The sequence below is a fragment of the Dendrobates tinctorius genome, unplaced genomic scaffold (assembly GCF_039654945.1).
Source record: "Dendrobates tinctorius isolate UK_male_01 unplaced genomic scaffold, ASM3965494v1 ptg000168l, whole genome shotgun sequence".
NCBI classification, from domain to species: domain Eukaryota; kingdom Metazoa; phylum Chordata; class Amphibia; order Anura; family Dendrobatidae; genus Dendrobates; species Dendrobates tinctorius.
The window spans coordinates 28828-55569 of record NW_027361835.1 but is presented as its reverse complement, the minus strand read 5'-3'; the positions used below and the strand labels follow the sequence as shown (position 1 = coordinate 55569).

Sequence of the window (26742 nt, the reverse complement as noted above, 5' to 3'; positions counted from 1 at the left end):
AGAGCCACCGGACTACTACCCCTAATATCCCACATCATCCCGTCAGCCAGAGCCACCGGACTACTACCCCTAATATCCCACATCATCCTGTCAGCCAGAGCCACCAGACTACTACCCCTAATATCCCACATCATCCCGTCAGCCAGAGCCACCGGACTACCCCTAATATCCCACATCATCCCGTCAGCCAGAGCCACCGGACTACTACCCCTAATATCCCACATCATCCCATCAGCCAGAGCCACCGGACTACTTCACCTAATATCCCACATCATCCCATCAGCGAGAGCCACCGGACTACTACCACTAATATCCCACATCATCCCGTCAGCCAGAGCCACCGGACTACTACCCCTAATATCCCACATCATCCCGTCAGCCAGAGCCACCGGACTACTACCCCTAATATCCCACATCATCCTGTCAGCCAGAGCCACCAGACTACTACCCCTAATATCCCACATCATCCCGTCAGCCAGAGCCACCGGACTACCCCTAATATCCCACATCATCCCGTCAGCCAGAGCCACCGGACTACTACCCCTAATATCCCACATCATCCCATCAGCCAGAGCCACCGGACTACTTCACCTAATATCCCACATCATCCCATCAGCGAGAGCCACCGGACTACTACCCCTAATATCCCACATCATCCCGTCAGCCAGAGCCACCGGACTACCAGCCCTAATATCCCACATCATCCCGTCAGCCAGAGCCACCGGACTACTACACCTAATATCCCACATCATCCCGTCAGTCAGAGCCACCGGACTACTACCCCTAATATCTCACATCATCCCATCAGCCAGAGCCATCGGACTACTACCACTAATATCCCACATCATCCCATCAGCCAGAGCCACCGGACTATTACCCCTAATATCCCACATCATCCCGTCAGCCAGAGCCACCGGACTACTACCACTAATATCCCACATCATCCCATCAGCCAGAGCCACCGGACTACTACCCCTAATATCCCACATCATCCCATCAGACAGAGCCACCGGACTACTACCCCTAATATCCCACATCATCCCGTCAGCCAGAGCCACCGGACTACTACCCCTAATATCCCACATCATCCCATCAGCCAGAGCCACCGGACTACAACCCCTAATATCCCACATCATCCCATCAGACAGAGCCACCGGACTACTACCCCTAATATCCCACATCATCCCGTCAGCCAGAGCCACCGGACTACTACCCCTAATATCCCACATCATCCCGTCAGCCAGAGCCACCGGACTACTACCCCTAATATCCCACATCATCCCGTCAGCCAGAGCCACCGGACTACTACCCCTAATATCCCACATCATCCCGTCAGCCAGAGCCACCGGAATACTACCCCTAATATCCCACATCATCCCGTCAGCCAGAGCCACCGGACTACTACCCCTAACATCCTACATCATCCCGTCAGCCAGAGCCACCGGACTACTACCCCTAATATCCCACATCATCCCGTCAGCCAGAGCCACCGGACTACTACCCCTAATATCCCACATCATCCTGTCAGCCAGAGCCACCAGACTACTACCCCTAATATCCCACATCATCCCGTCAGCCAGAGCCACCGGACTACCCCTAATATCCCACATCATCCCGTCAGCCAGAGCCACCGGACTACTACCCCTAATATCCCACATCATCCCATCAGCCAGAGCCACCGGACTACTTCACCTAATATCCCACATCATCCCATCAGCGAGAGCCACCGGACTACTACCACTAATATCCCACATCATCCCGTCAGCCAGAGCCACCGGACTACTACCCCTAATATCCCACATCATCCCGTCAGCCAGAGCCACCGGACTACTACCCCTAATATCCCACATCATCCTGTCAGCCAGAGCCACCAGACTACTACCCCTAATATCCCACATCATCCCGTCAGCCAGAGCCACCGGACTACCCCTAATATCCCACATCATCCCGTCAGCCAGAGCCACCGGACTACTACCCCTAATATCCCACATCATCCCATCAGCCAGAGCCACCGGACTACTTCACCTAATATCCCACATCATCCCATCAGCGAGAGCCACCGGACTACTACCCCTAATATCCCACATCATCCCGTCAGCCAGAGCCACCGGACTACCAGCCCTAATATCCCACATCATCCCGTCAGCCAGAGCCACCGGACTACTACACCTAATATCCCACATCATCCCGTCAGTCAGAGCCACCGGACTACTACCCCTAATATCTCACATCATCCCATCAGCCAGAGCCATCGGACTACTACCACTAATATCCCACATCATCCCATCAGCCAGAGCCACCGGACTATTACCCCTAATATCCCACATCATCCCGTCAGCCAGAGCCACCGGACTACTACCACTAATATCCCACATCATCCCATCAGCCAGAGCCACCGGACTACTACCCCTAATATCCCACATCAACCCATCAGACAGAGCCACCAGACTACTACCACTAATATCCCACATCAACCCATCAGAGAGAGCCACCGGACTACTACGACTAACATCCCACATCATCCTATTAGCCAGAGCCACCGGACTACTACCACTAATATCCCACATCATCCCATCAGCCAGAGCCACCGGACTACTACGACTAACATCCCACATCATCCTATTAGCCAGAGCCACCGGACTACTACGACTAACATCCCACATCATCCTATTAGCCAGAGCCACCGGACTACTACACCTAATATCCCACATCATCCCATCAGCCAGAGCCACCGGACTACTACCACTAATATCCCACATCCTCCCGTCAGACAGAGCCACCGGACTACTACCACTAATATCCCACATCATCCCATCAGCCAGAGCCACCGGACTACAACCCCTAATATCCCACATCATCCCGTCAGCCAGAGCCACCAGACTACTACCACTAATATCCCACATCATCCCGTCACCCAGAGCCACCGGACTACTACCTCTAATATCCCACATCATCCCATCAGCCAGAGCCACCGGACTACAACCCCTAATATCCCACATCATCCCATCAGCAAGAGCCACCGGACTACTACCCCTAATATCCCACATCATCCCGTCAGCCAGAGCCACCGGACTACTACCCCTAATATCCCACATCATCCCATCAGACAGAGCCACCGGACTACTACCCCTAATATCCCACATCATCCCGTCAGCCAGAGCCACCGGACTACAACCCCTAATATCCCACATCATCCCGTCAGCCAGAGCCACCAGACTACTACCACTAATATCCCACATCATCCCGTCACCCAGAGCCACCGGACTACTACCTCTAATATCCCACATCATCCCATCAGCCAGAGCCACCGGACTACAACCCCTAATATCCCACATCATCCCATCAGCAAGAGCCACCGGACTACTACCCCTAATATCCCACATCATCCCGTCAGCCAGAGCCACCGGACTACTACCCCTAATATCCCACATCATCCCATCAGACAGAGCCACCGGACTACTACCCCTAATATCCCACATCATCCCGTCAGCCAGAGCCACCGGACTACTACCCCTAATATCCCACATCATCCCATCAGCCAGAGCCACCGGACTACAACCCCTAATATCCCACATCATCCCATCAGACAGAGCCACCGGACTACTACCCCTAATATCCCACATCATCCCGTCAGCCAGAGCCACCGGACTACTACCCCTAATATCCCACATCATCCCGTCAGCCAGAGCCACCGGACTACTACCCCTAATATCCCACATCATCCCGTCAGCCAGAGCCACCGGACTACTACCCCTAATATCCCACATCATCCCGTCAGCCAGAGCCACCGGAATACTACCCCTAATATCCCACATCATCCCGTCAGCCAGAGCCACCGGACTACTACCCCTAACATCCTACATCATCCCGTCAGCCAGAGCCACCGGACTACTACCCCTAATATCCCACATCATCCCGTCAGCCAGAGCCACCGGACTACTACCCCTAATATCCCACATCATCCTGTCAGCCAGAGCCACCAGACTACTACCCCTAATATCCCACATCATCCCGTCAGCCAGAGCCACCGGACTACCCCTAATATCCCACATCATCCCGTCAGCCAGAGCCACCGGACTACTACCCCTAATATCCCACATCATCCCGTCAGCCAGAGCCACCAGACTACTACCCCTAATATCCCACATCATCCCGTCACAGCTGCCGGACTACTACCCCTAATATCCCACATCTTCCCATCAGCCAGAGCCACCGGACTACTACCCCTAATATCCCACATCATCCCATCAGACAGAGCCACCGGACTACTACCCCTAATATCCCACATCATCCCGTCAGCCAGAGCCACCGGACTACTACCCCTAATATCCCACATCATCCCATCAGCCAGAGCCACCGGACTACAACCCCTAATATCCCACATCATCCCATCAGACAGAGCCACCGGACTACTACCCCTAATATCCCACATCATCCCGTCAGCCAGAGCCACCGGACTACTACCCCTAATATCCCACATCATCCCGTCAGCCAGAGCCACCGGACTACTACCCCTAATATCCCACATCATCCCGTCAGCCAGAGCCACCGGACTACTACCCCTAATATCCCACATCATCCCGTCAGCCAGAGCCACCGGAATACTACCCCTAATATCCCACATCATCCCGTCAGCCAGAGCCACCGGACTACTACCCCTAACATCCTACATCATCCCGTCAGCCAGAGCCACCGGACTACTACCCCTAATATCCCACATCATCCCGTCAGCCAGAGCCACCGGACTACTACCCCTAATATCCCACATCATCCTGTCAGCCAGAGCCACCAGACTACTACCCCTAATATCCCACATCATCCCGTCAGCCAGAGCCACCGGACTACCCCTAATATCCCACATCATCCCGTCAGCCAGAGCCACCGGACTACTACCCCTAATATCCCACATCATCCCGTCACAGCTGCCGGACTACTACCCCTAATATCCCACATCTTCCCATCAGCCAGAGCCACCGGACTAATACCCCTAACATCTCACATCAGCCAGAGCCACCGGACTACTAACCCTAATATCCCACATCATCCCGTCAGCCAGAGCCACCGGACTACTGTCCCTAATATCTCACATCATCCCGTCAGCCAGAGCCACCAGACTACTACCCCTAATATCCCACATCATCCCGTCAGCCAGAGCCACCGGACTACTACCCCTAATATCCCACATCATCCCGTCAGCCAGAACCACCAGACTACTACCCCTAATATCCCACATCATCCCGTCAGCCAGAGCCACCGGACTACTACCCGTAATATCCCACATCATCCCGTCAGCCAGAACCACCAGACTACTACCCCTAATATCCCACATCATCCCGTCAGCCAGAGCCACCGGACTACTACCCCTAATATCTCACATCATCCCGTCAGCCAGAGCCACCAGACTACTTACCCCTAATATCCCACATCATCCCGTCAGCCAGAGCCACCGGACTACTACCCCTAATATCCCACATCATCCCGTCAGCCAGAGCCACCAGACTACTACCCCTAATATCCCACATCATCCCGTCAGCCAGAGCCACCGGACTACTACCCCTAATATCCCACATCATCCCGTCAGCCAGAGCCACCGGACTACTACCCCTAATATCCCACATCATCCCGTCAGCCAGAGCCACCAGACTACTACCCCTAATATCCCACATCATCCCGTCAGCCAGAGCCACCGGACTACTACCCCTAATATCCCACATCATCCCGTCAGCCAGAGCCACCGGACTACTACACCTAATATCCCACATCATCCCGTCAGCCAGAGCCACCGGACTACTACCCCTAATATCCCACATCATCCCGTCAGCCAGAACCACCGGACTACTACCCCTAATATCCCACATCATCCCGTCAGCCAGAGCCACCAGACTACTACCCCTAATATCCCACATCATCCCGTCAGCCAGAGCCACCGGACTACTACCCCTAATATCCCACATCATCCCGTCAGCCAGAGCCACCGGACTACTACCCCTAATATCCCACATCATCCCGTCAGCCAGAGCCACCGGACTACTACCCCTAATATCCCACATCATCCCGTCAGCCAGAGCCACCGGACTACTACCCCTAATATCCCACATCATCCCGTCAGCCAGAGCCACCGGACTACTACCACTAATATCCCACATCATCCCGTCACCCAGAGCCACCGGACTACTACCTCTAATATCCCACATCATCCCATCAGCCAGAGCCACCGGACTACTACCCCTAATATCCCACATCATCCCATCAGCCAGAGCCACCGGACTACTACCACTAATATCCCACATCATCCCGTCAGCCAGAGCTACCGGACTACTACCCCTAATATCCCACATCATCCCGTCAGCCAGAGCTACCGGACTACTACCCCTAATATCCCACATCATCCCGTCAGACAGAACCACCGGACTACTACCCCTAATATCCCACATCATCCCATCAGCCAGAGCCACCGGACTACTACCCCTAATATCCCACATCATCCAGTCAGCCGAAGCCACCGGACTACTACCCCTAATATCCCACATCATCCCATCAGCCAGAGCCACCGGACTACTACCCCTAATATCCCACATCATCCCGTCAGCCAGAGCCACCGGACTACTACCCCTAATATCCCACATCATCCCGTCAGCCAGAACCACCGGACTACTACCCCTAATATCCCACATCATCCCGTCAGCCAGAGCCACCGGACTACTACCCCTAATATCCCACATCATCCCGTCAGCCAGAACCACCGGACTACTACCCCTAATATCCCACATCATCCCGTCAGCCAGAGCCACCGGACTACTACCCCTAATATCCCACATCATCCCGTCAGCCAGAGCCACCGGACTACTACCCCTAATATCCCACATCATCCCGTCAGCCAGAACCACCGGACTACTACCCCTAATATCCCACATCATCCCGTCAGCCAGAGCCACCGGACTACTACCCCTAATATCCCACATCATCCCGTCAGCCAGAGCCACCGGACTACTACCCCTAATATCCCACATCATCCCGTCAGCCAGAACCACCGGACTACTACCCCTAATATCCCACATCATCCCGTCAGCCAGAGCCACCGGACTACTACCCCTAATATCCCACATCATCCCGTCAGCCAGAGCCACCGGACTACTACCCCTAATATCCCACATCATCCCGTCAGCCAGAGCCACCGGACTACTACCCCTAATATCCCACATCATCCCGTCAGCCAGAACCACCGGACTACTACCCCTAATATCCCACATCATCCCGTCAGCCAGAGCCACCGGACTACTACCCCTAATATCCCACATCATCCCGTCAGCCAGAGCCACCGGACTACTACCACTAATATCCCACATCATCCCGTCAGCCAGAGCCACCGGACTACTACCCCTAATATCCCACATCATCCCGTCAGCCAGAGCCACCGGACTACTACCCCTAATATCCCACATCATCCCGTCAGCCAGAGCCACCGGACTACTACCCCTAATATCCCACATCATCCCGTCAGCCAGAGCCACCGGACTACTACCCCTAATATCCCACATCATCCCGTCAGCCAGAGCCACCGGACTACTACCCCTAATATCCCACATCATCCCGTCAGCCAGAGCCACCGGACTACTACCACTAATATCCCACATCATCCCGTCAGCCAGAGCCACCGGACTACTACCCCTAATATCCCACATCATCCCGTCAGCCAGAACCACCGGACTACTACCCCTAATATCCCACATCATCCCATCAGCCAGAGCCACCGGACTACTACCCCTAATACCCCACATCATCCCGTCAGCCAGAGCCACCGGACTACTACCCCTAATATCCCACATCATCCCGTCAGCCAGAGCCACCGGACTACTACCCCTAATATCCCACATCATCCCGTCAGCCAGAGCCACCGGACTACTACCCCTAATATCCCACACCATCCCGTCAGCCTGGGGTCAGAACCAGAGCGCTGAGTGGATTTGCCCTGCCTTTCGTACAGGAGATCCTTTTATAGAAGCCTGGGGTTAGTATCAGAGCATTTGAAGGCAATTGCCCTGACTTCCATACCGAGGATCCCTTTAAGAAAGGACTGGGGTCAGTACCAAATCGCTGAGTGGATTTGCCCTAACTTGCATACCAATGATGCACGGGAGGGGGGGATTCATTTCTGTCATGTGCTCTTTGCTCCTTTCTGGGGGACAGACAATGGCTGGGAGCTTATGTTCCCAGGGATGCTAGATTTCTCCCACCATGTCAGTGTCTGCTGAGGTGTTGTCAAGTGGGAAAACTTGCTCATAGCAACCAATCACAGCTTAGCTTCTTTTAACCAGCTCTGGCGAAATGAGAGATGCTTAGTGATTGGTAGCAAGGAAAACTGTTGCTCATAGCAACCAATCACAGCTCAGCTTCCTTTGAACAGCTCTGGTGAAATGAAAGATGCTTCGTGATTGGTTGGTGATACACACACACATTCAGTTTTATATATAGAGATGGAAAGCTAAAACTTTACAGGATAAAGTCTAGAAATACGGGAATTCTGCTCATCCAGCACCTGCCAGATTATCAGGCAAACCAGAAAATACAGCAAAGGCGAGGACCCAAAGAATAAGCAGGATCAGGCCTGACACAGAGAAGCCGAATGACCAGTGCAACAGCGCCCCCAGCGCTGTCATCTGAAGTCTATGGAAATTACACAGTGGTGAAAAGCGGTACTGCAAGTGACAGAAGTAACGAGGACGGATACAGTGTATAGCGACTGTCGCACCTGACTCAGGATCCACCCACATTTCCCGCCAGTTTTCTCCATGAGATCGAAGATTGGAAAATTCCAATTATCCATTTTCTGCAGTAATTCGTCCTGATCCTCAATGTGCAAATCCAGTGCTGCCGACTCCTCAATCTGCCCCTAAACAGAAGGACAAGTTCAGAGCAAAGGTGTAAACCGTTGGTGACAAAGACCCCCCCCCCCTCCCCAAAAAAAAAAAAAAGATTCACCATCAGTAAATGGAATCATCAACAGGGTGAAAGCGGATTATTCTCACAACTGAGGATCCGTTACAATGTATCAACCCAGAGTTCGGGTCATCAATGAGCTCTGATACACCGTAACAAACCCTCAGCTATAAGATGATTCAGGTCAATAAAGTTTTATCCTCTGCAGTATGCAAGGTTTCCATTCACTGACAGCAAGCAGAAAGGTAGGAAATAATAGGAGGCTGAAAGGGATGAGGAAAGCGACGTGAACACAACGACAGCCAAATCCCTCCCTGTCCTGGACTCTCCTCTGCACTGACACACTGCAGCAGCAGCTCAGCTGGGAGGCCTGATGATCAGTGTGAGGCTGCACTTACCTCCGGGTGTTGGCTACGCTGCGTCTGCTCCTCCTGCAGTAGTGTCATACAGTCGCTGGACACTCGCTTCTCCTGCGCCCGGTCCGTTAAGTGCAAAGGTTCGGCCTGAACGTCGGAATATTCACCTGAAGACATGAGAAAGTGAGCAGGGAGTAACGGAACCGCCGGACCCTGGGGTTCTGGCGACGAGGACCCCCGGGCACAGGCGGCGAGGAACCCCCGAGGACAGGCGGCAAGGGACCCCCGGGCACAGGCGGCGAGGAAACCCCCCGAGGACAGGCGGCAAGGGACCCCTGGGCACAGGCGGCGAGGAAACCCCCCGAGGACAGACGGTGAGGGACCCCCGAGCACAGGCGGCGAGGAAACCCCCCGAGGACAGGCGGCAAGGGACCCCCGGGCACAGGCGGTGAGGAACCCCCGAGGACAGGCGGCAAGGGACCCCCGGGCACAGGCGGTGAGGAACCCCCGAGGACAGGCGGCAAGGAAACCCCCCGAGGACAGGCGGCAAGGGACCCCCGGGCACAGGCGGTGAGGAACCCCCGGGCACAGGCGGCGAGGGACCCCCGGGCACAGGCGGCAAGGAACCCCTGGGCACAGGCGTCTCTGCTCTCACCTGATTTCAGCGCTTGGTTCTCGCCGCCGTCCAGCGATTCCGAATGTGACGTAGATTTAAAAATCCTGCGATCACAACTGGGGGAAGGAGGAGACGATAAGTCTATGGTGAAGAGCACGACCCCCCACCCAGACAAACCTGCCCATTTAACATCCCAGCCCCCATCGCATCTGTCCCCCCACCCGACCCCTGACCACAACAACCCAGCCCATGTCACCTCAACACCCCTCTGATAATCCAGCCCCCATAGCCTCACCCCACCCAACACCCCAGCCCCCATATCCCAGCCCCAAGGAGCAGCGGTCATCAGCGCAGTATATGGAAGTGACGCCAATCATTCTGTACCAGCTCCGGCGCCGTTACCTGTGACATGTATGGCTTGTAGACGATCTGATTGGCTGTGGGAAATCCTGAGAGCCGAGAGCGAGTCCCACAGGTTTATGTAAAGTCACACTTGGTTTAGTAAGGAAATCAGCGGTGTCCGGAAACTCGACAGGTGATCGGCCAAACACAGAACCATGGGAGGGCGAGCTCACCGGGCTCAGCATGGGAGAGGTACCTGCAACCCAGCAAGACCACCACAAAGATATCAGACAGGAAGAAATACAGGTCAACAGTCTGATAACAGGGAGAAATAGATTGTAGTCTCCCGTCCTACAGTCTCCTCCCCCAGTAATGGCTGATAACGGGGAGTAATAGATTGTAGTCTCCTGTCCTACAGTCTCCTCCCCCAGTAATGGCTGATAACGGAGAGTAATAGATTGTAGTCTCCTGTCCTACAGTCTCCTCCCCAGTAATGGCCGATAACGGGGAGTAATAGATTGTAGTCTCCTGTCCTACAGTCTCCTCCCCAGTAATGGCTGATAACGGGGAGTAATAGATTGTAGTCTCCTGTCCTACAGTCTCCTCCCCAGTAATGGCTGATAACGGGGAGTAATAGATTGTAGTCTCCTGTCCTACAGTCTCCTCCCCAGTAATGGCTGATAACGGGGAGTAATAGATTGTAGTCTCCTGTCCTACAGTCTCCTCCCCCAGTAATGGCTGATAACGGAGAGTAATAGATTGTAGTCTCCTGTCCTACAGTCTCCTCCCCAGTAATGGCTGATAACGGAGAGTAATAGATTGTAGTATCCTGTCCTACAGTCTCCTCCCCCAGTAATGACTGATAACGGGGAGTAATAGATTGTAGTCTCCTGTCCTACAGTCTCCTCCCCAGTAATGGCCGATAACAGGGAGTCATAGATTGTAGTCTCCTGTCCTACAGTCTCCTCCCCAGTAATGGCTGATAACGGAGAGTAATAGATTGTAGTCTCCTGTCCTACAGTCTCCTCCCCCAGTAATGACTGATAACGGGGAGTAATAGATTGTAGTCTCCTGTCCTACAGTCTCCTCCCCAGTAATGGCCGATAACAGGGAGTAATAGATTGTAGTCTCCTGTCCTACAGTCTCCTCCCCAGTAATGGCCGATAACAGGGAGTAATAGATTGTAGTCTCCTGTCCTACAGTCTCCTCCCCCAGTAATGGCTGATAACGGAGAGTAATAGATTGTAGTCTCCTGTCCTACAGTCTCCTCCCCAGTAATGGCTGATAACGGAGAGTAATAGATTGTAGTCTCCTGTCCTACAGTCTCCTCCCCCAGTAATGGCTGATAACGGGGAGTAATAGATTGTAGTCTCCTGTCCTACAGTCTCCTCCCCAGTAATGGCTGATAACGGGGAGTAATAGATTGTAGTCTCCTGTCCTACAGTCTCCTCCCCCAGTAATGGCTGATAACGGAGAGTAATAGATTGTAGTCTCCTGTCCTACAGTCTCCTCCCCAGTAATGGCTGATAACGGGGAGTAATAGATTGTAGTCTCCTGTCCTACAGTCTCCTCCCCCAGTAATGGCTGATAACGGGGAGTAATAGATTGTAGTCTCCTGTCCTACAGTCTCCTCCCCAGTAATGGCTGATAACGGAGAGTAATAGATTGTAGTCTCCTGTCCTACAGTCTCCTCCCCAGTAATGGCTGATAACGGGGAGTAATAGATTGTAGTCTCCTGTCCTACAGTCTCCTCCCCAGTAATGGCTGATAACGGGGAGTAATAGATTGTAGTCTCCTGTCCTACAGTCTCCTCCCCAGTAATGGCTGATAACGGGGAGTAATAGATTGTAGTCTCCTGTCCTACAGTCTCCTCCCCAGTAATGGCTGATAACGGGGAGTAATAGATTGTAGTCTCCTGTCCTACAGTCTCCTCCCCCAGTAATGGCTGATAACGGGGAGTAATAGATTGTAGTCTCCTGTCCTACAGTCTCCTCCCCAGTAATGGCTGATAACGGGGAGTAATAGATTGTAGTCTCCTGTCCTACAGTCTCCTCCCCCAGTAATGGCTGATAACGGGGAGTAATAGATTGTAGTCTCCTGTCCTACAGTCTCCTCCCCAGTAATGGCTGATAACAGGGAGTAATAGATTGTAGTCTCCTGTCCTACAGTCTCCTCCCCCAGTAATGGCTGATAACAGAGAGTAATAGATTGTAGTCTCTTGTCCTACAGTCTCCCCCCCAGTAATGGCTGATAACGGGGAGTAATAGATTGTAGTCTCCTGTCCTACAGTCTCCTCCCCCAGTAATGGCTGATAACAGGGAGTAATAGATTGTAGTCTCCTGTCCTACAGTCTCCTCCCCCAGTAATGGCTGATAACAGGGAGTAATAGATTGTAGTCTCCTGTCCTACAGTCTCCTCCCCAGTAATGGCTGATAACGGGGAGTAATAGATTGTAGTCTCCTGTCCTACAGTCTCCTCCCCCAGTAATGGCTGATAACGGGGAGTAATAGATTGTAGTCTCCTGTCCTACAGTCTCCTCCCCCAGTAATGGCTGATAACGGGGAGTAATAGATTGTAGTCTCCTGTCCTACAGTCTCCTCCCCAGTAATGGCTGATAACGGGGAGTAATAGATTGTAGTCTCCTGTCCTACAGTCTCCTCCCCCAGTAATGGCTGATAACAGGGAGTAATAGATTGTAGTCTCCTGTCCTACAGTCTCCTCCCCAGTAATGGCTGATAACGGGGAGTAATAGATTGTAGTCTCCTGTCCTACAGTCTCCTCCCCCAGTAATGGCTGATAACGGGGAGTAATAGATTGTAGTCTCCTGTCCTACAGTCTCCTCCCCCAGTAATGGCTGATAACGGGGAGTAATAGATTGTAGTCTCCTGTCCTACAGTCTCCTCCCCAGTAATGGCTGATAACGGGGAGTAATAGATTGTAGTCTCCTGTCCTACAGTCTCCTCCCCAGTAATGGCTGATAACAGGGAGTAATAGATTGTAGGTCTTTTTTATTATTATAAAATCCTTCACGACGTTACAAATAAAACACAACAGAACAAACATAGAACAAAAACTCCAATCAGAAACAATATGACAAAATCAGACACAAACACAAAGAAATAAACAAGAAATGGAAACAATAAGGGAAATTCTCGACCTACAAAACGGGAAAAGAAAATTAAATTAAAGAAACAAGAAATTAAAAACTAAAAAAAACAAAAAAGGAACAAAATTACAATAATTACACCAGTACCCCCTTAAAATAATAAATAAATAAAATCATGTAAAACCCCCGACCCAGCTCCATTCACACTATTATATACACCCCATGAACTACATTTACACCGTCCTATATACAATACTATATACAATATAAACATATGACACCAGTCCGAATATTGTACAAGACACCAGAACACACCTAATACCCTCTGGTCCCACTGCCTTACCTCACAGCCTCCCCCTTACACCGCCACATTCACACTTACGACAAACCTAATTACAAACATAGTATAGAAAATTAACAATATTTATATATTTTTCCTTTTATTTATTTTTTTTTTTTTTTCCTTTTTTTTAACACTATATATAAAACACACATCTACTCTAACTATCCCACCACCCCTGATCCAGCTCTGGCCACAAAGTTCAGGATTTCTCCGAGCTAGGATCAGGCCCCAAAGTTTTTCCCCAGGCGGGGCCTGGACCAGGCCAGATCAGTCTCTTATCACCGCTGTTGAAAACCCCCCATCCCCCCAATCCCCCCACCCAACCTAACTAAGACCCTCTATTATACACAATATATACAATACACTATATACAATATATACATAAACCAACGTTACAGAACATAACCTACGTACTCACCACTTAAGGCTCAAGTTCGATGCTTGCAAACCTTCTATTCAGGAGACTGAAATTCAAAACAAAGCTCTAGAGTGAAAAGGCATCAACCCACCACCAGGATATAGGAGTACTAACAGACTAAGGCACCCCGAAGGAGAAACCCCTCCAGAGATGGGCCGCCCTCCGGGCACCCAGTCTTTCATACTCCAGAGAATGGACCTTCACTAGGGCACCTAGGATGCTGCTATAAACTTCGTCTACACGGAGGATTTTACTCTGCGTCGAAACTAAAACTCGTGCGTTCCACGTGAAGTACCTGACCACTGCGCTGACTATAAATAAAGTGACTCTGTCCCTTCTCCCGAGGTCTCCGAACGCTCCATAGGCCCACTCGGCATAGGACAGAGTAGCCAGCCGCGGCCAACCAATGGAAGCTCCCACCCTGTTGTACACCTCTGTATTAAAGGGACAATGAAGCAGGAAGTGCTCCATGCTTTCCAGCATGTTAGCACAAGCCTCACAGGGGCAATTCCTGTCCTCGGAGCTCCTGTACTTCAGATTGTCCCTCACATACAACTTACCTTGGAAGCAGCGCCAAGTCAAGTCCCAGTACTTCTTGGGGATCCTATTAGAATTTAACAAACTCAACCCAACCTCTAGATCCCGACTTGGGCAGTCCTTGAGGACCAATGGACTCTGAAAATGCGAAAGCAAGACCCGCATGTCGAGGAGTTTCCTCGGGAGGGACCTCACCTCCCACATTCCCAGACCCCACCGGCGCATCATCTTCAGAACCGGGGTAACATAAGCCGGGAGATGCCCATGCGGTGTGCGAAGATCCTTCAATCTTCCCCCTGTCTCCCATTCCTGGAAGAAAGGCTGAAACCATCCCTTGCAGGAGAATACCCACGGAGGAGCCCTCTCTTTCCAGAGGTTTGCCACGTTGACCTTCAAAAAGGTGTTCACTAGGAACACCACGGGGTTCACCATATTCAACCCCCCTAGTCTCCTCGTGCGGTAAGTGACCTCCCGCTTGACTAGGTTCAGTCTATTCCCCCATAACATCTGAAAGAACAGACTGTAGACCCGAGTCCAGAGAGGCTCTGGCAAGACACAGACGCTGCCCAGGTAGATTAGTAAGGGGAGCAGGAAAGCTTTGCACAGGCCAACCCTTTCCCTCAGGGTCAAAGACCAACCCTTCCATTGGTCCACTTTTTGAGCGACACCTTTGATTCTGCCTTCCCAGTTTTTCGTGGGGTAATCACCCTGACCAAATTCGATGCCTAGGACTTTGGCGTGTTCTTGGGGTTCGGGGAGGGTGTCCGGAAGATCAAACCCGGGATCCCCGCCTCCCAGCCAGAGACTCTCACACTTGTCCTGGTTGACCTTGGACCCGGAAGCCTCCGAGTAGCTCTCCACTTCTGACATCACCACCATCGCCTCCTCTCGCGAAGAAACAAAAACGGTGACATCGTCCGCGTAGGCCACTACCCTCAGGATAGCCTCTGGCGCCACCCCGCCCATCCCCACCCCCGCCAACGGTCCACACTCGATCCTTCTGAGGAAGGGATCGATCGCAAACGCGTACAGCAATGGGCTAAGAGGGCAGCCCTGACGGACACCAGATCCTACCCCGAAAGGTTGTCCAATCCACCCATTTACCAGAGGGAAAGTCTCAGCCCCAGCGTATAAGGTCTTAAGCCAGTCCACAAACCCCCCAGGCAGACTGTACCTCAAAAGAGTGGACCAGAGGTACTCGTGGTCAACCCGGTCAAAAGCCTTTGCCTGATCCAGGGTCAGCAGGAACCCCTTCCAAAGGCCCGCCCTGCCTTGCTCCACGGCCTCTCGGACACCCAGAACAGCACTGAAAGTGCTACGGCCAGGAACGCAACAGTTCTGAGCCTCTGAAAGCAGCCGCGGCGCAAACTTCACCAGCCTGTTGAAAAGTATCTTAGCCAAAACCTTCCTGTCCACATTGAGAAGTGCTATGGGACGCCAATTCTCAATGCGTGACGGATCCTTACCCTTTGACAAAATGATCAAAGCTGACCTCCTTAATGATCTCGGCAGGGTGCCCGAGGAGAGACACTCATTAAACACCTGAGTCAAGAGGGGAACCAAGGAGTCCCTAAAGGTCCTAAAGAACTCGGATGTTAAGCCATCCGGACCTGGTGATTTTTTGGGCCTGAGCCCATCGATCGCCAGTCTCACTTCCTCTTCTTTGATCGCTTCTGCCAAAACGTCCAGCGAGAGGTCAGCCCCTGGCTCCGGAACAGCTTCAGCCAGGAAAGCCGACATCCTGTCACGATCCAGTTCCCTCCTTCCCAAGAGGTGTGAGTAGTATGAACTGACGACCTCCAAGATCCCTGATCTGGACCTCTTCAAGGATCCCGTACTGTCCATCAGCCCCGTCACTATCTTACTATTCACTGACATCTTGCAGATTCTGTAAGGGTCGGGCGAGTAGTACTTCCCGTAGTCCCTCTCAAAAACCAAAGATGCGTGCCTATCGTACTGACACCTCTTCAGCAAGGACTTCACACCGGAGATCTCCTCGCGGCTACCTCCAGTCGAGACAAGATGCTCGAGTCTCCTCCTCAGGCTCTGATACAGGCGATCCCTGTTCAGGCTTCTGAGGTTCGAGAGTTGCCGGAAGAATTTCGCCACCCGATGTTTGAACATCTCCCACCACTCTGACTTAGTGTTACTTAGGCCCAGCAGCGGTACCTGGCTCTGACGAAAATCCTCAAAAGACCGTCTTACAGCTTCTTCCTCAAGGAGTGATGAATTCAGCTTCCAATAACCTCTTCCCATCCTAGGAGTCTCTGTAATGTTCAGAGAAAACATAATCAAACAGTGGTCGGAGAACTCCACCTCCACAACCGACAACGGCGAGGAGACGGCTTCCTCCTTCAAATAAAACCTATCTATCCTAGACCTGCACTGACTACCTCTAAAAAAGGTGAATCCCGTGTTGCCTGTGTTGTGCTGGATGTGGACATCCACTAGGCGTGCCTCACTTACTATCCTGTTTAGCGCTACGCAATCATAAGTCAGCCGGTTCCCAGAACCTCCTCTATCACAGGGTCTCGTGACGTTGTTGAAATCCCCTCCAAAGACCACCTGCCGACTTGAAAATAAGAAAGGTTTGATCTTCAAGAAGAGACATTTGCGGTCCCACTTGGATTGGGGACCGTAGATGTTAATGAGCCGAAGCTCCTGTCCCCCCCATGGAGACATCTAGGATCAAGCATCTCCCCATTTCTAATTCAATTAATCGTCTGCATTCAACCGCTGCGGTCTTAAAAAGGACCGCCACCCCGCTATACGGCTCGGCCGCAAGAGACCAGTAGGAGGGCCCATGCCTCCACTCCCTCCTTGCTTTATGCATGGTTGATAGGTCAGTCAACCTGGTCTCCTGCAAAAACAAAATGTCGGCATCAAGTTGGCTGAGAAAATGAAAGGCCGTGTACCTTGCCGCTTCTGACTTTATGCTGGCAACATTAATGGTTGCCAGCGTCAACGGTGTGGGTGCCGCCATCATGATTGATTGGATTAGATAGCCTTTTTCTTCCCACCCCCAACAGCTTCACCCTCTTCCTCAGACAATGATGAGCTTTTAGTGCGCTTAAGACACACAGACTCATCCATTCTCTCCTTACATACACTCTGGCCCTTGTCTGGTGGTCCCGAGGTAGTCCCCCCCCCCCCAGAGGGCCCTTTAATTGCTCCCTGAGAAGAAGACTCAGCGACCCCCTGAGCCCCAACATCCCTGTCCGCTACCTCCGGCTCCGGGCTCCTGTCCTCCCCCTCTGCAGGGGAGTCCTGGAGGGCCCCGAACCGGTTGGAGAGATCCACCAGAGGGGGGGCGGCTGGACCTTCCAATGGCACCTGGATCAGGGCTAGAGAATCAGAGGGGTCGCACTCCAGAGCGGAGGCTCGAGACCCGGACCCACTCCTACCCTTGGTTGTTTTCCGGTTACCCTTTTTCCTTTGTTGTGACCATTCCCCCTCTCCCTCATCCAGACTGTCACCGGATGAGGGTTCCTGGGAGGACATGGCGTCTGCCTGCTCCTCCCTTTCAAGTCTCCTGACTTCCTCACTCAATTCGCTGTCTTTAGGATCCTCAGCTGCAAGTGAAGTACCTGGGTCAGGGTTTAGGGTCATTACTCCCTGCCCCCTGTTCCCATGGCGTTGCTCCTGCCGCCTGATGTTGGATGGCGGCAGCTTGCTCCTCACCGGTTCCCTGCCTCCTCCGCCCTTACTGGTCCCTTCACCGGCAAGATTAGTCCCGGCTTTCGCCTGTCCCGCACTCGCCGCTTTCAGGACTGCATTGGCAAAGGAACGCGGACAGCGACTGAATGGATGACCGAGGTCACCACACAAGTTACACCTAATCCTGCCACAGGTAGCAGCGAGATGGCCAAGGTCCCCACACAGTGCGCACTTCTGGGTGGTACACTGCGCACTGAAGTGTGTGGGGCTGCCGCACCTGTGACAGACCTTAGGCTGCCCCTGGTAGAAAATCAGGATCCTGTCCCTCCCCAAAAATGTAGAGGAAGGTATATGGGTAACAGTGTTTCCTGAAACCTTCAATTTCACCATGAAGGTCCAGGCCCCTGACCAGATACCATGGTCGTCGCGGGTCTTCTCAGGAATGCCGACGATGTCGCCATATCGACCAATCCAGGTGGAGATGTCCATGCAGGAAAGTGACTCGTTACTGGTCAAAACGGTCACCTTCCTGACCGAGTTCTGGCGGGATATTGCGACAGGGACGAAACCTTGCCATTCGGGGCGACCCCGAGCCAGCTCATGGCGAGACCAAAAAAGCTCAAGGCCCTCCGGTCTCACGAAGCTGACATCGAAGTAGGAGGTCCCATAGGGATGGATCAAGGCAAAGATGTCGTATGCCGCGAAGCCCATCCCCAGCAGGAGCTCAGCATCCTTTGACCGATCAGGACAGGCATCCTTGCTTACCCACTGGAGACGGGCCACGTTCCTACGGTTACTCCTCTGCCCCGGTGTCGGCAGAGACCAGACAGTCTCTGCCCCTCTATCTCGGAAGGCGGAAAGACCGTGTCTCTCTATCCAGAAAGACAGATCAACCTCCCTCCCCTCTACATTGATGGAACTCTCCCCTTTCTTCAGGGCGTCCAGGAAGCGCTGCTGCAAGTCACCGTCCTCAGGGCCACCAGACAAGGGCGCACTACTACCCCCAGCAGTGACAGCCCCCGAATAGCTAGGGGCTGAAGCCCTCGCCACCGCTGGGGGGGCAGTGGGACCACTACCTACTTCCCCTCCACCAACACCAGTGCTGCTCTCCTCATTCACTCCACCAATACTCCCATCATTTGCGGCACCACAACTCCCATCATTCACTCCACCACTATTCCCACCATTCACTCCAGCAGTACTCCCATCATTCACTCCACCAATACTCCCAACGTTTGCGGCACCACAACTCCTATCATTCACTCCACCACTATTCCCACCATTCACTCCCCCACCTGTCCCATCATTCACTCCACCAATACTCCCAACGTTTGCGGCACCACAACTCCCATTATTCACTCCACTACTTCTCCCATCATTCACCCCATTACCACTGTTCTCTGCACCTTCCACAGTCACCTCCATTCCCTCCTCCCTTGTGTCTGCAGTCTCTGCACTCACACCTGCTGGGTCGGGGGAGCGGTGCAGCACCACACCCGTTTTAATTAGCTCAGTGCTGACATTGTGCAGTTCTTTTGGAGCACTGTGCCCCTTATTGTTCTGGGCTGCCTGCCCTGTAGCCACAGACTTCGGGGTGCTGGTATCACGCTTAGGGGCATGCTGTCCCCCCGTCACGGCAGAGCGCACAGTGTTCCTTGCTGATGATGTTCCCTGCTTTTGCTGTGCATTTTTTTTTTCCCGTGGCTCTGACTCAGCTGCGCGCCTCCTCTCCTCTGTTGAGGCGCACTGCGCCCCTGTCACAAGTGCGCCCCCCTTTCGCCGCACCATGCTCCTCGGCCCTGCCCCCCACAGCCCCAGCGTCGGCCGGCTCAGCTGCAGTGAGCAGGGATGGAGTCTGCCCACACCGTCCCCCTTTCGCAACGGCGTGGACATCCCCCCCGCTCTCCTCGGCCCCGGTGATAACCGGCTTAGCCGCAGCAGGCAGGGAGGGAAACTCCACGGGGTCCCCTATGTCCGGCGCCGTGAGTACCTCCACAGCCTCACCCCCTGCACTGTTCCCCGCACAGACGGCAGCATTGCCGGACGTCCTCCTCCTCTCCCCACCTTGCCTATGCCCCGGACCCACTGCAGAGCCCGTGCTTTTAGGTTTGGTGGGGTTTACACAGGAGGTGGTAGGTGTAACATCAGACATTGGTACATATTTGTAACTCACCACCTCCTGTCTCGCCTTCTTGGTCTTCCTCCTCTTTTTGGTCTCCTCCGCTGGCTCGTCCTCCCCGAAGGAGAATCTCGTCAGGTCCACAGGAGACTCCAGCTCTCTGATCTCCCTCAACAGACCACACTCCTCCTCCGCTGACACTCCAGCATGGGTTGTCGGAGTTCTCTGCCGTGCCGGGAGGCCGCTTCCTTGCTGGCTCTGCGACTCTTTCTCCCGGCTTGTTCCGGCACGTGAGACTCCAGCCACGACTTCGTCCTCCTCCTCCTCCTCACTTAGGACGCCGGCTGGCAGTTCTCCCGAGGTATTTAACCCCTTCATTTCAGAGAACCGCCGCTGGTTCTTAAACCTCTCCAGGAAGGGACCTGCGCTTTTCTCAATCCCCTCCCGGAGGAGCACTAACCGGACCACCTCATCTCTGAGGGCTTTAAACCTCTGGGAGGTCGCGGGTCTTTCCTTGTTAGAGGCACGGGTGTTCAGGATGCGTGCCTCCCGCAGCTGCTCCTTCAGCCCGGTCAGTGCTTTGCCGGCGTCCTCGTACTCTCTCAACATGGCGACCACTCGGGAGGAGAAGGAGCTCGTGGACTCGCTGGAGGTCATCTCGCCCCATGATGTTGCTGGGCTCTTCTTCCTGGGGCCTGGGGTGCCCCTGTCTCCCTCTCTGGGCGGACGATGAGCAATCTCGGGGTTGGAGTAGGTGGGTACGGTCTTTCTCATCCGACCAGATCTCCTCACGCCCTCCTGGGCCGGTTGCTGCTGCTCTCTGTCCCCCGCCGGCACAGACCGGGGAACAGAAGCCTGGGAAGCCATGCCTGGCTCCCAGGAAGCCTGCCTCTCCCTGGGGAGAAGAGAGGCAGACTCTGGGCCTCCTCCTGGAAGTCCTGGAGCTCACAAGACAGGTGCTGCTCTCAACAGGGTGTGACTGATTGTGGGCACCTGTCCTACAGTCTCCTCCCCCAGTAATGGCTGATAACGGGGAGTAATAGATTGTAGTCTCCTGTCCTACAGTCACCTCCCCCAGTAATGGCTGATAACGGGGAGTAATAGATTGTAGTCTCCTGTCCTACAGTCTCCTCCCCAGTAATGGCCGATAACGGGGAGTAATAGATTGTAGTCTCCTGTCCTACAGTCTCCTCCCCCAGTAATGGCTGATAACGGGGAGTAATAGATTGTAGTCTCCTGTCCTACAGTCTCCTCCCCAGTAATGGCCGATAACGGGGAGTAATAGATTGTATTCTCCTGTCCTACAGTCTCCTCCCCAGTAATGGCTGATAACAGGGAGTAATAGATTGTAGTCTCCTGTCCTACAGTCTCCTCTCCCAGTAATGACTGATAACAGGGAGTAATAGATTGTAGTCTCCTGTCCTACAGTCTCCTCCCCCAGTAATGGCTGATAACGAGAAGTAATAGATTGTAGTCTCCTGTCCTACAGTCTCCTCCCCCAGTAATGGCTGATAACGGGGAGTAATAGATTGTAGTCTCCTGTCCTACAGTCTCCTCCCCCAGTAATGGCTGATAACGGGGAGTAATAGATTGTAGTCTCCTGTCCTACAGTCTCCTCCTCCAGTAATGGCTGATAACGGGGAGTAATAGATTGTAGTCTCTTGTCCTACAGTCTCCTCCCCAGTAATGGCTGATAACGGGGAGTAATAGATTGTAGTCTCCTGTCCTACAGTCACCTCCCCCAGTAATGGCTGATAACAGGGAGTAATAGATTGTAGTCTCTTGTCCTACAGTCTCCTCCCCCAGTAATGGCTGATAACGGGGAGTAATAGATTGTAGTCTCCTGTCCTACAGTCTCCACCCCCAGTAATGGCTGATAACGGGGAGTAATAGATTGTAGTCTCTTGTCCTACAGTCTCCTCCCCAGTAATGGCTGATAACGGGGAGTAATAGATTGTAGTCTCCTGTCCTACAGTCACCTCCCCCAGTAATGGCTGATAACAGGGAGTAATAGATTGTAGTCTCTTGTCCTACAGTCTCCTCCCCAGTAATGGCTGATAACGGGGAGTAATAGATTGTAGTCTCCTGTCCTACAGTCACCTCCCCCAGTAATGGCTGATAACGGGGAGTAATAGATTGTAGTCTCCTGTCCTACAGTCTCCTCCCCAGTAAGGGCTAGGGTTAGGGTTGAGCTGCTGGGGCCGGAGTTGGGAATAGGGTTAGGGTTATGGTTAGAGTTGGGATAAGGGATTTGACACCGTCTATCACACCAGCACGTAGGGCTACAACACTAGCATTGCTAAAAGAGTGGGAAAAAAGAACTTACTGAAAGTTCTCTACCTGGGTATCCCTATTGGAGGAAGAAAAAGTAATGCTAGAAACAACTTCAAAGAAATTGTCTGACCTCACAGAGGAGGGACCGTACTTAAACACAAGACAAATACTGATTTTTTTCAGACAGGAAGCTACAATAGAGACAACTGAGCAAATCCAAGGGGAAATTAAGAGCAGGAAACTCAAGGGATTTCCATCAGTTTAAGGAGAAAAAAAATCTACTCCTTCCTCCAGGAAGAAAGAAGGTGGAAGGTATGAGCAATATCTCATCTTCCGATATCGATCTATCAGATACCGATCGAGGACTGAACTTATTCCTGGGCGGTAGAGGAGCACGGCGCAGAGCCCGGAGGAAAAATCTCAGGGCAAAATGGGAAAGACAGGAAAGGAGGAATTCTATGCCCACCATATGGCCACCGGAAACAGCCACGAAGGGACCTGTCCCCAGTAAGATCTTCTGCTCCATCATCCTCGGCCTCACTCTCTTTTTTAGAGAGGGGAATGGGGATGTCCCACCGCGGGAAAAATCAGGAGAGGCTATGACTGCCAGAAAACAAAGGAGAATAAAACGATTAATATTTCCTCCTACACTGTCCCCATTGGAAAGTCTGTCCTGTCTAAAGGATCATCCTATGCGCCAACAACCCGCTTTGATGATTTCGGGTGGGTGAAGGACATCAATTTGTTCTCCTGTAAGTTAAAATGGAAAAAATTATTTAAAACCCACGACCGTGCCAAGTGCGAATCCCCGGGAATTGTGGAAGCGGATCTTCCTAGTGTTAGGATTGTGACGGAATTAACGAGGGAGAGTGACCAACAGCCGGACTGGGCCCTGTACAGACTGAAGGGGTAAAGGTACCAAGATGCCCCTGATATACTCACTGAGCTAGTGACGGATGAACTTAAGCTCATGTGGTGTCCGGACAAGGACCTAATCTAACACGGAGAATGGAGAGGGAAGCGCTCGATAACTGGCAGATAAAGAACTTGGCTTTAAACCCTCCGATAAGGGGGGAACCTTGTTGAAATGAACCATGAGAAATATCTACATAGGTGCAATAGGGTCCTGAGAGATGAGGATACCTACTAAACCTTAAGGGAAGATCCCACTAGAGAATTCTTACAGGAATTAGAGAATGTATTGCTGAGTGCCTTGGATTTAAAAGTTATTTCCAAAAGTGAGTGTGACTCCCTGTGCCCTAAATTCCCGGTCCTGGCAGTCTTTTACGCATGACCCATTAAAAGGCCGCCCTATTGTTTGAGATTGATTCTGTTACCCCGAATTCAGGCCTCTATATAGATAGGGGGGCAAGGATATCCTATGTTAGAGATACTCGGACCTCCTTCTCAAGCTGGAGGATATAACTGTGGATGAGGGTGTGTACTTGGCGTCCATCGATGTGGAGGCTCCGTATAGTGACATCCCCCATGACATTGGGCTACAGGTGGTGGAATACTATCGTAGATCCAGGGCACACAACCAATTTGTACTGGGATTGAGTTTACATTAAAACTTAACTTTTTCTCCTTTTATGGTAAGTTCTTCCACCAGCTCAGGGGCACAGCAATGGGGAGCCCATGTGACCCCACTTATGCTAATTAGTTCCTGGGCTGGTGGGAGGACACCATTGTCATTGGGGAGGACGCCACCTATTGGTGGAACCCTAAAATATTGTTTTGGGGCCGTTACCTTGATGATGTGCTGATACTGTGGGCAGATAGTCCGGATACCTTTTACAATTTTGTGGGAGAACTAAATGATAACCACTTGGGCCTTAAACTGACATGAGATCAACTACAAATCTATGAGTTTTTTCGACCTAAGAATTGGTAGGGACGACACTGGACGCATCACTACGGAGATATACTGCAAACCTGCATCCGCAAATAACCTTCTATGATGGGATAGCCACCAAACCCCCAGCTTGAGAAGGGGGATCCCTAAAGGCCAGTATCTGGGTTAGACAGAACTATTCATCAATCACTAAGTTTCACCATCAGGCCCAGGATTTGAGGGACAGATTTACGGACAGAGGTTACACCTTAGACGTCTTGAATGAGGCCTTCAAAGGAGCGAGGGCAAGGTAGAGGACATCTTCATTAAAGAAAAGGGACTCGGAGGACTCAGTCCCAGATCAGAACCATAGGTACCTTTCACAATAAATCAAGGGAGGTGTCACGGGGTCCTTCTCCGATACCACACAATCAACAGAGCGAGGGAAGGGTGAACAATCCCAAGACCTTTATTACAGGCAAAATTAGAAGGTCCATAAACAATCCACCACACTGAGGATACAATAGTCCAGAGCAAGAATGTAGTCCAGTAACAGGATAAAATGTCCAGGGAGACGAGATTCCAAAACTCTAGCACCAGAGGATAAAATGGGTCCTTCTCTCTGAAGTGCAGTCTTTACACAATCCTCTCCAAACAGGAACTGACTTGCCCAGCTCCTGTTCTCCTCACCCCCTTCCTTGTGTCCAGGGGTAGTCAAACAGGTTGGGGCGGTTTCCAGGCCTCCCAGAGGAGAACAAAGGACCCTTGAGAATTAATGCACTACAGGGGGTCATCAAGAGACAGACAGTGTCAGGCTGTGGTCCCACAGGGCATCAAGAAAAACACTATGAAAACAAGTGAAATAGAAATATACACAAAATGATATCCACATAGCCTATCACACCTTCACAACCTCTCCCTCTCCCCCATAATAAGTGGGCACGCCATGAGGTCTACACAGACCTCTGGCCTGCTCACATTAGTCCACATTGCTCAGTTATATATAATTCCTTGTACAGTGGCAGGGGTAGTTCGGCCTGGGGAGCCTATGGCTCTTATTGTCAAGATAGACCATCGGCGTTCTGGTGTTGGCTTCCCCGCTTGTATTGGATGGAGAAGCTGTAGGGTTGTAAGGACAAGCTCCACCGCAGCAATCTTCCATTGTCCCCTGATTCGCGGTTCAGCCATGTGAGGGGGTTGTGGTCTGTAACAATTGTAAAGTCTCTGACATACAAGTATGGCTGCAATTTTTTTTAGCTCCCATACGAAGGCAAGGCACTCCTTTTCAATAGTGGCATAGGCAACTTCTCGATCCAGTAGTTTCCGACTGGCAAAAGCAACAGGATGTTCTTCTCCAGTGGCGTTCACTTGGCTAAGTACTGCCCCAATCCCAAAGTTGGATGCATCTGTCTGCACAAGGAACCTGCGTTTATAATCCGGGGCAACCAAGACAGGAGCAGTGACAAGGGCAGTCTTTAACGCTGAAAAGGCATCCTCGCATGCAGGCATCCACGTCATATTCCTAGAGGCATGTTCTTGCGGGTCAGGTCGGTTAGGGGCTTGGCCAAGGTGCTGAAGTTAGAAACAAATTTGCGATAGTATCCAGCAGTTCCTAAAAATGCAGGTACCTGCTTTTTAGTCTGGGGTCTACACCAGTGGCTAATAGCTTCTACCTTGGCAGGCTCAGGCCTTAGGGTCCCACCCCCTACTCTATGCCCGAGGTACTGCACCTCAGCCATCCCTATTTGGCACTTATCAGGGCGAATGGTCAGTCCTGCAGTAAGGATACAGTCTAGCTCTATGCCCATGTGTTTAAGATGTTCCTCCCAGGTTGTGCTAAAATGGCAATGTCGTCTAAGTAAGCACAGGCAAAGTCCTGACATTGTTGTAACAGTCGATCCACCAGTCTCTGGAAAGTAGCGGGGGCAGTTTTCATCCCAAAGGGCATTCCCAGGAACTCAAAAAGCCCAAATGGAGTAATGAAGGCTGAGCGCTCCCGAGCGTCCTCCGTTAGGGGTATCTGCCAGTACCCCTTGCTCAAGTCTAATGTGGTCACAGATTGGGCACTGGCCAGACGATCCAATAGATCATCAGTCCTGGGCATGGGATAAGCAAAGCATCACTCTTGGTGGCATAATTTAATCGTCTGTAATCAACGCAGAATCGTGTTGTACCATCCTTCTTGGGGACCAGGACGACAGGA

At 52.2% G+C, this 26742-nt stretch overlaps 1 protein-coding gene across 1 annotated transcript in view; it reads right to left on the bottom strand.

Annotated features, from left to right (window-relative positions):
- The window catches only part of PDE3B (phosphodiesterase 3B), an 80426-nt gene that overhangs the window by 26658 nt on the left and 27026 nt on the right, over window positions 1-26742 (bottom strand). Inside the window, exons 5-8 of the mRNA XM_073550740.1 lie at window positions 10312-10507; window positions 9949-10025; window positions 9336-9460; window positions 8750-8890 (exon numbers count right to left, since the gene is read on the bottom strand). Of these exons, the coding sequence (XP_073406841.1) occupies window positions 8750-8890; window positions 9336-9460; window positions 9949-10025; window positions 10312-10507 (539 nt within the window). The remainder of the gene's footprint in view (window positions 1-8749; window positions 8891-9335; window positions 9461-9948; window positions 10026-10311; window positions 10508-26742) is intronic.